The 18,120-nt window shown below is 34.0% G+C and overlaps 2 protein-coding genes across 4 annotated transcripts; one reads left to right on the top strand and one right to left on the bottom strand.

Moving 5' to 3' along the window:
• On the bottom strand, nucleotides 1-2,684 carry LOC128013316 (cyclin-dependent-like kinase 5). The gene is made up of 9 exons (XM_052596223.1): nucleotides 2,491-2,684; nucleotides 1,671-1,759; nucleotides 1,526-1,593; nucleotides 1,008-1,068; nucleotides 835-891; nucleotides 627-722; nucleotides 393-467; nucleotides 223-319; nucleotides 1-139 (listed from the first exon to the last, which is right to left on the bottom strand). The coding sequence occupies exons 1-9, from the start codon at nucleotides 2,525-2,527 to the stop codon at nucleotides 60-62; spliced, it is 660 nt and encodes a 219-aa protein (XP_052452183.1). The 5' UTR covers nucleotides 2,528-2,684; the 3' UTR covers nucleotides 1-59.
• A 2,241-nt stretch (nucleotides 2,685-4,925) lies between these two features.
• Nucleotides 4,926-18,026, top strand: LOC128013391 (autophagy-related protein 9A-like). Of its 3 annotated transcripts, none has more exons than XM_052596348.1 (15): nucleotides 4,926-5,019; nucleotides 5,367-5,617; nucleotides 5,730-5,775; nucleotides 6,051-6,113; nucleotides 6,213-6,383; nucleotides 8,040-8,181; nucleotides 8,933-9,681; nucleotides 11,414-11,567; nucleotides 12,564-12,743; nucleotides 12,861-13,106; nucleotides 14,414-14,637; nucleotides 14,737-14,839; nucleotides 14,915-14,993; nucleotides 15,998-16,177; nucleotides 16,287-18,026. In XM_052596348.1, exons 2-14 carry the CDS (start codon nucleotides 5,509-5,511, stop codon nucleotides 16,156-16,158), a joined length of 2,427 nt encoding a protein of 808 aa, XP_052452308.1. In that variant the 5' UTR covers nucleotides 4,926-5,019; nucleotides 5,367-5,508; the 3' UTR covers nucleotides 16,159-16,177; nucleotides 16,287-18,026. The 3 variants fall into 3 exon arrangements, with proteins under 3 accessions (XP_052452308.1, XP_052452309.1, XP_052452310.1); XM_052596349.1 differs by having other exon boundaries at nucleotides 4,932-5,019; nucleotides 5,467-5,617; XM_052596350.1 differs by lacking the exon at nucleotides 4,926-5,019 and having other exon boundaries at nucleotides 5,373-5,389; nucleotides 5,467-5,617.
• Nucleotides 18,027-18,120: the final 94 nt, after the last annotated feature.

The following is an 18,120-nucleotide window of genomic DNA, read 5'->3' as shown; positions in this document are numbered from 1 at the left end:
TTTTTACTTCAGGATTCACAGTTCAATCCAAATGTATAAACCAGACCGTAATTTGAGTGTTAAGGATATCTAAAGATCCTCTTCAGCTGGTCGTCCACATCATTACCAGGAAATAATGGCCGTCCTGCATTTGCCAATTCTAAAAAATACCAAATATAAAACAGAAAGATTAATTGATATACTACAAGAATAAATTATGATTTGAAATGAAGCCATTCCTACCTGCAAATATACACCCTGCAGACCACATGTCAATAGAGGTAGAGTATAGCTTAGCACCAAACAGCACGTCTGGAGGCCTGTACCACAGCGTCACCACCTGAACACAATCAACATGAAGTGAGAACGCTGAGAAACACCACGCTGAATCTGAAGACGACGGGTCGCTTTACCTCTGCAGAATAACAGCGTACAGGGATCCCAAAAGCTCTGGCCAAGCCAAAGTCAGCTAGCTTCAGTTCACCGTTCTGATCATAATACAGATTAATGTTTGTGAGAATACAGCAGAAATCTGTTTTAACAACAGAATTCATCATTCAAATGGTACAGACATATATAATGCAAACCTACAGGCTATTTCATGACACAATCCACTCAATATCAGGCACTCTGGGTCATTTACTTACTCTGTTGATGAGTAGATTTTGTGGTTTAAGGTCTCGGTGGAGAACATTTCGGCTGTGGCAGAAGGCAAGACCCTTCAATAACTGGTACATAAAGGACTGCAAGGAGAGTAGAACCAAATCTGCATTATCTGATATCTCACACATCTTCTGATATAGTCTTCACAGGGTTTCATACATATAGAAAAAGAGTTTAAAAAACTAATCAAACCTTGACAATCTCTGGATCCAAGTCACCATTACAGCTGTCGAAGTATTTCTTCAAATCCTGTTTGGAATGAAAATCATTCTAGATTTTACAAAACATTTAAAGACTAGTTTAAACAGCAAGATCACTGGAATCAGGATAAATATAATGATGCCATTTATGATGCAGCCTCCTACCTGATCACAATACTCAAACACTAACGTCAGCTTCTTATCACTGTGAAGGACGTCATGCAACCTACAAGATCAAGCAGTTTTATTTCATCACCATTTGATTATAACTGATTATTTCAAAAACATTAAAATGACACGCAACCAACCAAACCTGGCATTAAATAGTTAATATATTAAACATGGATTATTTTTTTAATCCAAGAGAAGGAAAATGTATTCCAATAAGAATATAAAAAGTATAAAACAGCATAAAACAAGCAGCACAATTTCTATTTCATCAAAATCCTTATGAAAAACATATTTCATAAAGTTAAATATATTAAATGTGCAATATTTAAAATAAAAATCCAAAACAAATAAAAATGCTCTTATTGCAATAATCTGAATGCAATCATTTTAATAAAGTTTTTTAATGCAATAAATCTAAGAAAAACAAAAAAAACTAATTAATAAACAAAATTTATTTTGTATTCTGGAAAATACTAAATATGCAATTAATTTAAAAATAAAAGCAAACACACCTTACAATGTTTTTATGCTTCAGTTCTTTCAGGAGGCAAATTTCTCGTAATGCTGAACTTGGAACCCCCTGTAGCAGGATTAAAAATTCATGTGACAATTTGCTTTAGGTATGACTTGACCCCCAGCATTCTGAGCTCTCCTTACCTCATCATCATCATCCAGTCGCACTCGTTTGAGGGCCACAATCTCATGTGTTTCTCTGTTCTTAGCCTTGAAAACGGTCCCATATGTACCTGGTTACAGAGCACAAACTGCATTAAATAAACTAGGAATAAAATATTCGATTTGGCAATCTGACTTTTAAAAATTAATTTAAAAAAATGTAAAAAAAATAAATAAAAAAATCACTGTAGAATTAGAATGAGTTGGCGAAGCATCAATTAGGCGTGGCCTAGCGTTAAAATAAACAACAGTTATATTCAAATTCTCAGCGGTTTGATTTGCAGTTTATTAGATATGAACCTTTCTTCACGCATTTATACAGGTGTAAATTATTGTCCAGAACGCTTCCTAAGAATAACGTAAGCAGCAAAGTCACGTGATAACTGTTTACGTTCTCATCGAACTTCAGGATGGACCAATCACAGCCAGTTTGATTAATGTATGCGCATATTTTATGATTTAATCAAGATTCACATATTTTCATGTATAACTTGCCTAACGTTACCAATTTCATTAAATGTATTTGTATAAGAATATTTATTGTACAAAACTCGCCAATAAAATACGAATCGTCCTGAGATTTGACTAAAGCAGGATCTAAAGCCGGGTGCACCTTCATCATTTCAGTATGAGCTTACTAGCTAGCTGTAGCTTGGACTTTTATCTAAACACATGCTTACGAAAGCGTAATTCACTGACTGTCAGCCGCTGTAAGCTCTAATATAACAGTAAACAATCATGAATGTTAATACTCTATGAATCTCTAATGCAGACAATCAGGCCAGACAATCCATTTACTCACCCTCTCCTATCTTCTCCAACTTCTCATACTTTTGCATGGTTTTAGCCGGTTACAACAGCTTTAAAATAAAGCGTCCTGGCTTTCCAATTTTCTAAAGAAAGGTTTTAATCGTACTGCTGATTACTGTCGTTTTTTATCAACAAGGGGCGTAGTACGCAACATGAAGACAGCAATAAAGGCTTCAAGATGGCGATTCACTGAGACACACTTCAAAATAAAAGTAGCGTTTGTCAATGGACTTCTGGGTCGATAAAAATACTTGCATTAAAATGCATTAAACATTTAAATGAATTCTAGCTCAAACACTTTTGACAATATTTTGTATAAATGCTATATTTTAATATTAATAAATAAACAAACAAAGAAATAATTAAGTATCAGCACAATGGTATTAGAGTAAAAAATATATTTCAAATTAAAATGTACATCTTGGTTTATTGAAAGCTTTTCATAAAAAAGAAAAAAAAAAGAAAAGAAATGAAATACTTTCAGTCTAGAGTTTGTAAATGAAACCGTTTTAAAAAAAATGTTTGTCTACTATTACACAACACTGATGTTTATCTATTTAGTAATACAAAAAACTCAAAACAGAGAGTATTCACTAAAATGTATCTTCTTTGACAGAGCAATAAAATAAATTGTCTTTAAAAAGACCATTTAAAATAACTGTGTTTGATGAAGTATGCACAGAAAGTACAGTATTTTATTTGTGACCATCGGATCATTGTCTCTTTATGAGTACAGAGTACAGCCCTCCTTTGCTCAGTAATTCCAGGGTTGTTCCAGCCTTTGAAAATATAAAAACTACATTAAACATCATCACAGTGTTCACACATGTTCAGGATGCAGTTACATTTGTAAAGTCCTTCCTATCCTCAACAATACATTCATTGCTCATGACGCAGATGAGATCCGCCCCTGAGACACAAACACACCAACATGTACTGTATATAGATTACATACTAAACATAAATTAACAAAATAGGAAATGTCATCTACTCACCTGTCCAAAGAGAACTGAAATGCTGGCAAGAGATCTATAGAGAGAAAAGAGATTCTATTACACTTGATACTGTAGACACTGCTTCAGTTGAATGTTTGTTCCTTCTACATTATGTGTTGGGAAAGATTGTAAATTAAGACTCATTGCACTCTCACGTCTGAACAGTTTGAGAGGCGACCAAAAAAAGACTAGATCAGCAGGTGACATCATTAGGGGTCATCTAAGACCCACCAGTAAAAATAATGTCTAGGACAATGAAAACCTGTTGAAGAAGAGAAATATTTAACAGATCTAATTTGTGTGGTCACTGCATATCAATCAGAGAAAATGCATTAACAGATCAGGACAATATTAGATAGGCCCTGAATATTGGAAATGGGTGCCCAGCGTCTCATTCATCGCAGCTGATTTCTGGACTTCAGCGGCATTCTGCCTATGAAAGAGGGGCAATATCACAACTGTTAGGTTTTATGAATAATAGTGAGATTTGATTATGCATATCCTGATCAGTTTTATTTTCCTGAAAATATCAGATTTGGTGGATCCATGTAAAAAAAAAAAAAAAAAAAAACAACTGTAAAATGCTATAGTAATTTTTTTTAAAAATGTTTTACCTTCACATTATAATGATGTACTTTTATTATAAAGAAATTTGTACTTTTTTTTATTACGATTACTAAAATTATATAGTAATTTATAATTTACCCTATAATTTATTAACCTTATAATTTACAGTGAAAAACAGTAAAAATACATTTCCAGACGTAACTGTGTGACATTACATATTATTAAATTTTATCTAAATATTTTTTGCTATAAGTAATGTACATTAGAAATTTTTTTTGTTACATTTTCTATTATTTATTTAAAATGTATTGCATTATTTTAGTGTTGTGTGTTACACACACTGATGGTGTGAATCCTGGATACCACGATTACGTAATCGTTCAAAGTCCACTAATGTTATTCTGCACGCTTAAGATATGTTTTTTTTCTCTCTCTCTACATGTTATCTCTAGTGTTTTCCCATTGTTTTAGCTTTAGTATAACATCATAATACAATTCATATTTTTTACTTTAATGTCTCTCATGTCTCTCTTTTTACGCTTTCTTTTTTAGATTTTCATCTAAATACACACTCAAAATTTCATTGCTGATTATAAATGGTGATAATAATGTGTATATAATAAATAAATAAATAAATGAACCATTAAATATTATTTAATATTTATAACCGTCTATTGGGCAATGATTTACTTATTTTGCAGATTTGAATTGATAAAACAGAACTCAAATATAACCAACCAGGATCGAAAATAGAGAATTATTTAAAACGTATAACATTACACTTCTTGGCAAATGCAATGTTTAAATAACATTTAAATAAACATTTTACATCACACGTCCAGAATAAAAGTCTGTCCGGAAGTGACGCTACCGGAAACCAAAGTGACGGCAGGCGATGTTTGTTGTCATATCTGTTTTTGTTGTGAAGAGCGAAGGCGAGGGTCATCTTTGCTCGGACGGTGAGACCAATTCAATGGTTTACGTATTTAAATCCTTTTTAATAATCTTTTAATATAACGTTAAATGTTTTCAATAAATAAATCTCAGCTGGACGATAAAAACCGGAACGTTATAAACAAATAACGAACAGTTTCGTCAGCACGAGGCTGATGTGTGATCTGTTAAATCCTAAAAATAGTTAAGTTACATTAAATCAGCAGTTATATTGTCATTAATAATAGATGTATTTGTACGCCATCGTGATCTGTAATGAAAACTTGTGTCTTTGTTTCTTTGCAATAATGCAGTTAAGTCTGTCCTTGACTCATCTGTTAATAAACTGATCATGTGTTTGTGATTTGATCAGAAAATAGAGCCAATAAGATTCTTGTGAGTACAGTGAACCCTGGATAGTGGATGACTTCTGCCACATCAAACTCTACTATAACATCACATGTGTTGTTCAGGAGCTGTGGTGGACATTATAGAGAGGTAGAATGTAAAACACGATGGCTGGGTTTGAAACGTACCAAGAGTATCAGCGAATAGAAGATTATGATGAAGACTCGCCTCCAGGAGAGGAAGATCTACTCATCCATGTGCCAGAGGGCAGAGGAGGTCATTATTGTCCACTTTTACATTATACATTATGCCATAATGTATTCTTCTATGTTTAAACACTGTATCAGTGATCATTGAACTGAATAACAATGTCTTTGTTACACTGCAGACCCGTGGCATCATATCAAGAACCTCGACAATTTCTTCACAAGAATATCCTTTAAACATATGAAAACAATATGCAGTATTATTTACTAAATTTCATAGGCTAAATAAGAAAATTCATGCTTTTTTTTTTAAGCATTAAAAAAATCAGCAGTTGTGCAATAGTCTCAAATTCCCGGAATGGCATCATTGCTCTTTTTCTTGAAAACACACTGTCTCTATTCATCATTAGGCATTAATATTATGTTACGCTGTGGCTACATTAATGGCTGAACAATGCTGTACTTCTTTTATTGGAATGCAACAGTCCTTGACACGCTCACATCTATCATTTCCATCAGAAGAATGGATTCGCCTGTATGGTGTTATCAGAGTTTTTTGAACTTGTGTAAGTCATATTTATTTTTGCCTGAAGCTTTAATTCTTTGGGGCAGGACTGCATACATGCCACTCCAGAACTAATCTCTTTTTGCATTCTTATATTCAGGCAATTCCTGTTTGTAGTCACGTTTACAACCTTCCTCTTCAACTGTGTGGAATATGATGTTCTCTTTGCTAACCGAGTGGTCAACCACACGGGACAGAGCCTCGGTCCACTGGACAGGAACAAGGTCACCCTTCCTGATGCGATTTTACCCAGCGAGCAGTGCACTGAGAGGTCAGTGTGTCCGCTTTACACAGGCATATTCCCTTTAGATTGCAAACTGAATTCAAATGTGTTGGTTACTCTGAATTTTATATTTATTTTAATAACTGCTTACATCCTTGACCAGTTCAGTGTTTGTATCTTTGGCTAAAACTATAAAAAAAAGTGTTGTAAATTGTAAAATAAGGTTGAAGTACTAAAGTATGGATAAAAATACAGCTGAACAGAGATATATAAAATGTAAGTATTAGATAAAAAAATTGATTGTTGTAAAAAAAAAAAAAATCTAATGTTGCATTTGAAACCAACTCAAGTAAAATAATATTAAGCTGCAGTAAAAAAAAAATTACTCCATTAAAAAAATATAATTCTCACTTGTTAAAATGAAAACTGAAAATATAAATCTGAATTAAAAAAAAGTATAAGAAAATATAAAAGTAACACATAACAAAGCTATTAAAAGTGAAAATATACAAAGAAAAGCTCATTCAAAATATTAATAAATGCTATATTGCTATACAAATAATATTAAAGCAACGCTGGACCCTATTTCAGTATATTTTATTAATACAGAAAGTCGTTAAAAGTCTACATTTTTATTTTTATTATCGCTGAAGCAAGCTAATTTCAGTATTTAAACCAGGTTTTGGCTCTTGTGCTATATATATATATATATATATATATATATATATTAGTAATTTATAATTTACCCTATAATTTATTAACCTTATCATTTACAGAGAAAAACAGTAAAAATACATTTCCAGACGTAACGTATATATATGGAATACTTTTCACAGCCTGCATTTGACAGACAGGTATCTGATGTTGCAAATATCAAAAGTAATAAAAAATGTGAACCTTTATTGCAATGCACTCAAGGTTTATATCACTTCAGGATTGGACTGTATCTTAACGCAGTCTAACGTTTTCAAAGTTGCTATTGCCATTTTCTTGGTTTGTCAAGCATTATTTCTATAGTAGTTTGAAAGCAAATGTGCCCCAGAGCATTGGCTGAGAATACTGATATATTGCACTACACTGGGACTCCAATCAACCTGATTTGTGTCCTTCGTCTCAGACAGTGGCTCCAAAATAAGCAAGCAGTAAACAAGCACCTGTTGGAACATCAGCAGAGGGATGTTCTGCTCTCTCCGACGCTGTTATTCTATTTCTGTGGCCGTAGATGACACCCAAACTGTGTATTACGTAGCACTCAGGGGTTTTAAATAGACACTGTGATGTTTTGGTCCATTTGAGATTGAATAGCTGTTTTGCACCTAGATTTTTGATGGACTGACCGTCTGAAGAAACTTAGGTCTTTTACAAGTGTGTTGTTGACGGACACAGAAATGCCACACAAACATATTAATATCATAGCTGACTCACTTCAGTGAGACTCGTTTAGGAACATCTTGTGCTGTCATACAGTAATTAAGACTAAGGAAACATTCTCATTTGGTCTCTCATATTATTTTCGAAATCTTCTCTCATTATGTTTTGCAAAAAGCTTCATTTGGAAGAGAGAATTAAGTTAGTCAAGCCCAAAATGATGTTAGATCACACTAAATCACTTATTTAGCATCTTTCTTGGTTAAGTTTGGCTGAGTTATATATAACTATATTCTTATAATATCATGAATCATGCGATCTTTCTCTCCCATGTAGGATTCAAGGAAACAGCTGGATCATCTTCCTCTTGATAATGGCGGCAATTTTCTGGCTCTATCGCCTCGTAAAGGTGATCTGCAACGTCCTCAGCTACTGGGAGATCCGACAGTTTTATAAAAAAGCACTGAAAATACAGATGGTAAGAGATGATCATAGTTAAAAGTGCATATTTAACATGCTGTGTCTGGTTTTCATAGTTCTTAATCACACATTTTTCTTTTGGTAGATCATTTTAAATGGTCGACAGTGTGACAGTTTAAAAAGTACAAAATATTTCATGTTGTCTGTTAGTTAATAGTCATAAAATGGCTTGTATAAAAATCATACATTTATATAATTAAAATAACATTATATAAAAATTATCTCTTTTATGATAATTATATATACATTTTTAAATAAATAAGTGCAAATTTATATAATGTATCATACTAATTTTAATTAATTATTATTTTCAGCATTTATTTATTAAAAAATTAATAAATATTATATTTTATATATTATATATTATAATCATAAAATTATGAACAAATTTAGTTTAATCCGAAACTGCCCTTTTAATTATACTGACGTTTAACCAGTTAGATTGTGTAGTTTTTTCTTTTGCCGTCCTGAGGTTATTTATTTTCTTTATTTATTTTTTAGTGTCATTATTTTAATGAATAATCAATCACGTTCATTTGTCATGCCCAAATATAAATATAAAATATTTATTATTTCATAAGTAAAGTTTATAAATTAATTAACCTATTATTATAAATATTTTTTTACTTGTTAGATTAAACAAATATTATATATAAAAATAATATAAATAATATTTTTTAAATGTAATAATAAATCAAATGTTGTTTATTTAAAACATTCTGTGTGTGTATTTTCATGGTTTTTTTTAGGATGAGCTGTGCAACTTCTCGTGGCAAGAGGTTCAAGGCCGTTTGATTCACCTGCAGCGTGAGCAGCCCATGTGTGTCCAGAAGCGTGAACTTTCAGAACTAGACATCCACCACCGCATCCTGCGCTTTAAAAACTACACTGTGGCCATGATCAACAAGTCCCTGCTGCCCGTCAGACAGCGTGTGCCCTTCTTCGGCGACATGATCTTCCTCACGCAGGGCCTAAAATACAACTTTGAGCTCATTCTGTTCTGGGGCCCTCTGTCGCTCTTCCAGAACAAGTGGAGCCTGCATCCCAAATACAAACGGGCGGCAAACCGGCAGGAGCTGGCCAAGCAGCTCAGCCGCGTCATCCTGTTGACGGGTCTGGTCAATCTGCTGCTGTGTCCCTTCGTGCTGGTGTGGCAAGTGCTGTACGCCTTCTTTAGCTACGCGGAAGTCATCAAGCGCGAGCCGGGAAGTTTGGGAGCCCGGCGCTGGTCGCTGTACGGCCGTCTCTACCTGCGCCACTTTAACGAGCTGGATCACGAGCTGCAAGGCAGGCTGGGTCGTGGGTACAAACCCGCCGCCAAATACATGAACGCATTTGTTTCTCCTCTACTGGCGGTGCTGGCCAGAAACGTGGCTTTCTTCTCCGGCTCGGTGCTCGCCGTGCTCATCGCTCTGACGGTGTACGATGAAGACGTGCTGACCGTGCAGCACATCCTGACGGCCATCACTGTACTCGGCGTGGTCATCACCATCAGCAGGTATGACTGAGCTCTTACATTTATTCATCACAAGACAAGGACCATCGCAAGACATTTGCTGTAAGAGCCAACATTATACATATTACACTACATAGTGCCAAGTTAGTTAGATTAGTAGAAATACAGAACAGAAGAGTAAAATTACTTTTTTATTTAATAAAAAACCAAACATTTGACTATATTTGCCTAAATAAATAAATAAATACAAAGTTATTTAGCAGACGCATTTATCAAAAGTGACTTACAAATGAGGACAACAGAAGCAATCAATTGTAGTAAAATAACTAAAAACAGATCCAAAACTAAAAGCTAGAACTTTAGAAATACTGCTTATACACATTTTAAAAATAAAGAAATGAAATATAAAAGACAAATGCATACACAAAAATTTCAAAACTTAACATATAAATGAAAAATAAAGTTAAAAACAATAAAAAATATTAAAGAACAAAAAGTATAAACAGTATAAAAATGATTCTAACGTAACATTAAGCCAAACACCGAAAAAAAAAACTACATATGTGTATGTACTACCGAAAACATACACACAAATACATTAGTTATATATTAGTTTGACATTAGTGCTGTTAAACGATTAATCACATCCAAAAAAGGTTTTGTTCGAAAAATATATTTGTATTGTGTATATTTATTATGTATATATTAATACACATACATCCATATATATATTTGAGAAAAATATTATGTTTCTATATTAAATATATTTTATATAAATTATATGAATATAAGTATTTGTATATACAAAATAAATATATACAGTACACACACAAATATTATTTAAATTATTTTGGATGCAGTTAATGATTAATCTGTTGACAGCACTAATGTGTATATATATATTAAAAATGCATTGTGCAACAGCTTATAGCAAACAAATCTCTCTTTTCTAGAGTGCATATGGTCAGAAATAGTTTTTATTCGTTTTTATCAGAATTTTTATTATTTTTGATTTTTTTCACATATACAATCTGTCATTTTAAACAATTTTAAACAAAAACAAAGTGCTGATTCTGAAACATTATTTTTAGTTTTTTACTATTATTTATATACTATTATATTGTTTATAAATATTTATAAATATTTTATATTATTATTATTTTATTATTAAATTTTGCAGACATATAAAATGTATTATCTCTGATCTATAAATTTTTTATTTATGTTTTTATTTATTTGTATTTTTAACAATTTAATACTTATTTTCAGTACTTACTTTAGTACTTATTTCAGTTACCTGACAAGGCAACATTTTTCATTTTTGTTTCAGTTTTTTACCTTTATTTTGTTTTTCTAATATTTGTTTTATTTCATATTTGTTCAAATTAAGTTTAATAACAGTTTTATAGTTCCATTTAAAAACACTGTTCAAAAAATCGATTTAATTCCCTTCTTAACTGTTGCTGTCTGTGTGGAATTCAAATCAGTGACTAATAAGGCTTCAATCTGATAAAGATGCTGCCTACTGTATGTAGACGACAAGGCTGGGCATAAATGTGACAGAAAACAAATTGGTCCAACTACATGAGGTGAAAGACAATTAGTCTCCTCAGCTCTACCCAGCTGGCATCAGGTCAAAGAATAAGTGCTGTTTCATGTGTTCAGTTGACCTTGTTCCTCCCGAACATTATCATTCTGATGTGTACAGTAAAGGGTCGCTCTCAGTACCTGTTAGTCTGACCTGACTTCAGGAATGCGTCTGACTCTCTTACAGGTCGTTTATTCCAGATGAACATATGGTGTGGTGTCCTGAACAGCTGCTTCAGTGTGTCCTGGCCCACATTCACTACATGCCCGACCACTGGAAGGGCAACGCCAACAAGAGCGAGACCCGCGACGAGATGGCCCAGCTTTTCCAGTATAAAGCGGTGAGAACTGCATGGTATAGGCAGATTCTTACTGTTAGACATTATTTGTGATTTCTTAATTCATTCATTAATATACACTACCATTTCAAGATTTGCGGTCGGTAAAATTATTATTATTATTATTTCTTTTTTTTAATGTAATACTTTAATGTTAAATTGCGGAAAAGTTTCAGCATATTTCACAGCATTATACTGGTTTTACCAGTTTTAATAAATACAGCCTTGGTAAGAATTCTTACTTAGTAAAAAAAAAAAAAAATGCATATAGTGTTGTTGTTTTTTTGTCTTAGGAAAAAAATAAACTTACTTTCCTAGCAAAGTGAATATTTTCAAGAATAGTTTTTATTTGTATTGTTTTTCTTACTGTTGTCATTTTTAACTTGCTCACCAGCTGTATGGCATCATTTAGTTATTTTGGAATTATATTTATTATGAAAAGCGCTGTAATAATACATTTAAATGGAAAAGTTTTTCTTCATACTCTAATAATGAATAGAAAAAGGATAAACTTGATACAAGTGTTTTCCATGTACTATTTAAATAATATATTCAGGCTTTAGACCTATCACTATTATTTCATTAAAAAAAAATTGCATAAAGTATGTGGCAATATTATAAAATTTACAAACCTCTTGAATTAGTGCATGCTTACAGACAGAAAAATAAAAATTCACTAAATTAAAATTCAGATAATAACAAGGTTACTCAGTTTACATAAACATTTTTAAAATAATAACAGTTGTTCGGATTTGACTTTTTAGTCAACTTCTAAGACAGAGAGGCACAACACAAAGTCTTTTGTTTACCAAAGTGGAGTTGGGTGTTATTTGAAGCGCTCTGCACCTGTTGTCTAGGAGTTGGTCTGATTTTGCACACCTGTTGTGTAGGCTTTAATCTTCACTGCATCTGTTCTCCAGCACTATTTCACACCTGCTCCGCTGTTTTTATGAGTTCCCCTGGCTGAGCTTCTCTCATTTTTCTGCACCTGTCCTGCAGGTCTTTATATTGGAGGAGCTTCTGAGTCCCATAATCACCCCCTTCATCCTCATCTTCCACCTGCGGAGCAAATCCTCAGAAATCATCGACTTCTTCCGCAACTTCACCGTCGATGTGGCAGGGGTGGGAGACATTTGCTCATTCGCCCAGATGGACATCCGGCGCCATGGAAATCCACAGGTATCAGAGAGGAAATGCATGCACGTTATTAATGCTTCAGCTCGGGGGGATAAGATCATAATAGTGTGTGGTTATGTGAGAGCAGCTTCATGGTTTGTATTTTTCTCTCTCGCTCAGTGGCTGTCCGAAGGTCAGACCGAGGCCTCGGTGTACCAGCAGGCTGAGAACGGGAAGACGGAGCTGTCTCTGATGCATTTCACCATCAAAAACCCACGCTGGGAGCCGCCGCAGGAGAGCTCTGTGTTCATCAGCCATCTGAAGGAGAAGGTGAACCAGGACGCTCAGACAGGACCGTCTCCTCAGCTGCTGCTGTCCGAGGCTCCTCTCTGCTCCTCGCTGCTGTCCGATGAGTCTGCCATGGCTGTAAGTCACGCTTTATCATGTGTTCCACTGACTTGAGTGTATTAGGATCCTCTATTATCTGTCCCAGTCAATGCAGTTCACAATGCATTTAACTGCTGTAAAGTTACACACTAAGGTACCAATGTTACACACACACAAACTTTTTAGGACCATTTTTGCGTTGACATTTTTAAAGATAATTAAGATATTTATTTTTATTTTTATATAAATCATCATGAAGGTAAGAGAAACAAATACTACCCTGATTCAAAAATACTACAGTAATAATTTTTGTGTTAAATTGCAATAATGGGTAATGTTTTTTGTTGTTGTTGTTTTTTGCATTAATAGTGATTAACAATGGTGAGAAAACTGCTTAATTGTTATTTTAAAAAAAGGAAAACATTTTGCTGTTTAAAAAAAAAAAAAAAGTTTTAATTATTTTTTTATTTTTTACATAATTTATTTTTAATCAAAAATATTTGTAAAAAAATATGAAAATATTATTATTATTATTTTTTTTTACTTGTGCAGTGATGAATCGTTTGATATCTCACCAGGCAGACTAAAATATTTATTAAGATATATATATCCTTTTTTTTTTAAGGGCTCTTTGATTAATAGAAATAGAATTAATAGAAAAAAACAGCATTTGAAACAGAATTCTTTTCTAACATTATCACTGTCAATATCTTTTAAAGATAAATAAGAATATTCATTTATTTCTAAATGAAAGAAAGAATTAAAATAGTAATTACTTTAAAAAAAATCTTACTGACCCTAAACTTTTAACCAGTAGTGTAAGTATAAATTAATTATGATTGTTTTAATTATTCTTATTATTAATATATAATATAATTTTTTTGTCGTTTTTATAATATACTGTACATTTAAATTTTGTCCGATAGAAAGAATCAGGTGTGTTTGACTTGTCTTTGTCTTTAAAACTTCATCTGAATCTTTTTTCCCGTAAAAAGAGTGATTGTCAAAGGTGATAGCTGTGGTAGTTCAATGGTTAACCCTCCGGAGATGAGCTTTTATTTATTGAGCAGGACACACCTAGAATCGCTCCACTGCGAAGGGAAAATGAAAGAAAAAAAACATTTCCTGTGGCATTCAGGAAATTAAAAAACCTGTCAGAAGACGAGAAATATTGACATTTGATTTTCTGCCTCTGCATTGTTTCAGCGCTTGCTGCCAGATTGGTTATTTCACAGATCATAATCCTGAGCGCAGAGACTGTGGCCATCTGCCTCAGCACCATGCCAGCTCATTTTTCACTTCTCTTAATGAGATGCATATGTTTGTGCATTGTTTTTGCTCTTCAGCCTGATAATCTGTTAGCCAGTGTGTTGGCTCACTCCGGACTGCCTGGGAGGAACCGTCGCTTCGTCCCGCCGAGCAGCACGGCTTCAGCTGCCGCTAGTGTCCTGGCGTCCCTTTCGTCGTCTCATCAGCCTCACGCCGGCCGGTCTCGCTCACACACACTCCTGCCATCCCGACAGAGTCAGGACGACACCATGTACTGCAGCGACCGCACTGTGGGCGACAGGTAACACTTGAGGAAACTAATAATGTTTAATTATTCTCTGTAAACCCCCCACATGATTCTATTCAGATCCTGAAGTAAACGCTGTTACCTTTTCATTAGAATGTCTGCAAGTGACTCCAGGCTGCTCAGCCAGTCTTATTCGGGCCTGGCGTCAGAGTTCGCATCAGCTGAGATGAGCCTGCATGCTATATACATGCACGAGGTGAGTGGTCCCAACATACTCAAACAGCTTTATCATCCAGGATAGTTTCTCAGTACTTTCTGGCCTCTCCCTCAGGTGCATCAGCAGAAGACCCAGCATGCATCTGGACCGTTTCAGGTTTCTGTGCCAATGAGGGAGTTGAGCACCAACAGAGGTGAGGCTTTCTTATCGTCTCATGCAGGAGATGCACATGAAATGGCTTTTAAAATGCATGAGATTGTGATGGCCATTAGATGAGTGCTCTCCCACATTCCACAGTCACAGTGGAGCCCAGTGCATTTCTTAATGAGATCTTTTTTTCATTTGTATGTACAGGAGGTCAAATCGTGAAAATCTTATTAGCAATTTTTATTTTTATGTGAAATATTCTAACATTTTAAAATAGTTACATTTGTCAGCATCAGTTAATGCATTAGGTATCAAACGAACAATAAACAGCAATAATGAATTTCGATTTTCAAGTAAAAACACACACACATAAGTATATGATTTATTAATATTATTAAATTAAGTTACCTTTTGTTAATTTATAAATGCACTATTGTATATTTATTATGTATATATAAATTCATTCATGCATCTATTTAAGAAAAAAAATGTTTATTAAATATAATTATATATAATATAAATTATATAAACATTAAAATACATGTAAATACTTTTAAAATATATACTGCATGTGTGTGTATTTATATATGCACAATAAATATATAAAAGTATTTATTAATGTATAAATTATTAATTTATCAAAAAATGTTTTATTGCTAAATCCTAAGCAATATTAATATTATAGACTGTTCATTTAAACCGCTTGTTATGTTACGTGTTATCACATGAAAAAATTTCATTAATATTCTGGAATTAATACATTATATAAAAGTATTTATTTTTTTGTTATTGCTAGTTTATAATACAGAAAGCATGAACAAATACTGAAAAAGTCAACCTTATAATAAAGTGCCGCTGTTTTATTACGGATGTTTATTCGACTAATCAGTTACTCTTTAGATTATGGTTGGATGCTTTAAAAGTTATTCAGTTGGACCTTTGCATTTTTTTTTACCAGGACAAGCTGCAAACAGACCCAAATCTCTGGATTAATAACTCCTTTTGAATACCTAATCATGGTATAATTGTAAAGCCACTTCTTTCTTTCAGCTCAAGGTCCTCAGATACAGTCCACACAGACAGTCGCCTTGGTGCCGCCCGCTTCTGGCCGCTTGGGCGGCTGGGCTGAAGAGGAAGAGGAGGAGCATGCGGACGAGGAAGAGATAAACACCAACCCTGTTCAGGATCAGACCAGCAGAGGGAGCAGCTGAAGTGCCTTCAACCTGTACAGTGCGTTTCACATCACTCCATATCATTCCACAGGATTCAGTTAATATCATTACATACTGTTTCAGTGCAAAATGACTTTTTTAACACCATCTCTCTTTCTGGTTTGCAGTTTTTGTTCATTTCTGGGAGTTGTGGCCTTACTTTGGTTTGGCATGTCTCTCGTCGATTCTCTGGACACACCGTCTTCCAGTTCAGAGAAACTGTGACGTAACGGACTGCCACTTCCCCTCCCTCGTCACATCAGTTACATTTACATTTCAGACTGCTGTGTGTTTGTGTTGGAGTGTGTGTTAGTTTTGTTTATGACACAACAGGGTGACACTTGTTTTACAGTATTTATTTCCATTTCATTTCTTTCATGCATCGTTTGTTTTATTTGGGTTCAAGCAAGTTACGTTTCCGCATCTTTGATTCGAAGGGGAGTCGGGCAGTATTACGTTTTGAAGCGCTGCTGAAAACATCCTTTTAGCGTAGTATTGCTAGTTTCATTTTTGCATTATAGCATCAGCGGACATAAAATATCACTGAATGTAAAATCATAACCAGTTGCCTCGTGGAAAAAACAAAATATTTGTCACAAAGTTATAAAACTTTTTTTTTTTGAGAGAGAGAGAGAGAGAGAGAGAAAATGTAATATATAGACTTGTGGATCATTTTTTGCTTAAAGAAACACTTAATTTAAATTAAAAGTAATTCGCATTTGGGAATAAAATAACCTCTTAGCCTGAGATTAAAAAAAGGTTCAATTTAAATGATTTTAGCAATAAAACTAAAAAAAATGTAGGTCTGTCACGAGCCTTTCATCTACAGCAACAAATAACTTAAAACATCTTAGACGACCATATGACTGCATTAAAGCATTTTTCTTAGTTAAACTATTCGAAAGCTGTACGAATGATTAACTCCCGATGTGGAAAAAGCGATAAACTTGTTAAAATGAAAGCGTGTTTTTAAAAGCCAGACATTAATCCCAGTTCATTGAGACATTATCTCGATTACTTGTTAAGCTTGTAAACAGCAGATTAGCACATTATTTAACCACAAAATGAAACACTTTCAGGTTAAAGTCAGTTTGAAGGTGTTAGTGTTGTATTTTGGAGCTCGGTTTAGGATCGCTGCTCTGTACCCAACCGATAACAGTCTCTTCCGGCGTGCTGAATGAAATATTACACATCTGACAGATGATCTTTCAATCCGAATCGCAGAATTCATCAGTTTAAGCAGTTAATGTCATGTGTCTGAGTCCGTGTCAACCCAAATCTGCAGGCATGAGTTAGTTCAGTCAGGTTTCGGACCAGAATCTCCAGAACAAAATAGTTATAAGTTAACTAATGTGCTCTCTCAAAGCACAGGAACATTCGTCTCTGTAATATATCACGAGAGCCTAAGGGCTTCTGATGGTTTGCACATGGTATACGACACTCACGTGAAACACTGAACTTCCTGTGGCCGGAGCGTGTCAGGAGCTTTCAGAGATCATCTACTTGAAATACTGCAGAATTAAGAGATCTGCATCCATATCACACCCACTGAAATACCTCCGCATGTACCTTAAGAGCGTGTATGTACAGTATTTATTTGTGTGGGACGTTCTTGAACGAAGGCGATCAGGATGTAGTTGCAGACGTGCTGTTTGCAGTGTTTTTCCACACAAGACTGAACTGCGTAAGTGAAACACATTGTTTTACAGCTCTGTTATCTTAAACAGTCTGGGGTTGGACTGTGCCAGGTGCTATATATACATATGTATATTTAATTAGTTTCGATATTTATCTCTCTTTGTTGGATTTTGACTTTTTTGTCTGATCAAAATAACACTATCAATAAATAAACCATAGCAAAACTGGGATTTGCTGTCTTGATTTATCTTTGCAAGCTCTGGAGCTATTTTATTATCACTTGTAACTGTAGTATTTATTCATATTTTTAATGATTCTTTATTG

The sequence above is a fragment of the Carassius gibelio genome, chromosome B24, assembly GCF_023724105.1.
Source record: "Carassius gibelio isolate Cgi1373 ecotype wild population from Czech Republic chromosome B24, carGib1.2-hapl.c, whole genome shotgun sequence".
In the NCBI taxonomy this organism is placed as follows: Eukaryota; Metazoa; Chordata; class Actinopteri; order Cypriniformes; family Cyprinidae; genus Carassius; species Carassius gibelio.
This window is presented reverse-complemented; position numbering and strand designations above follow the sequence as displayed.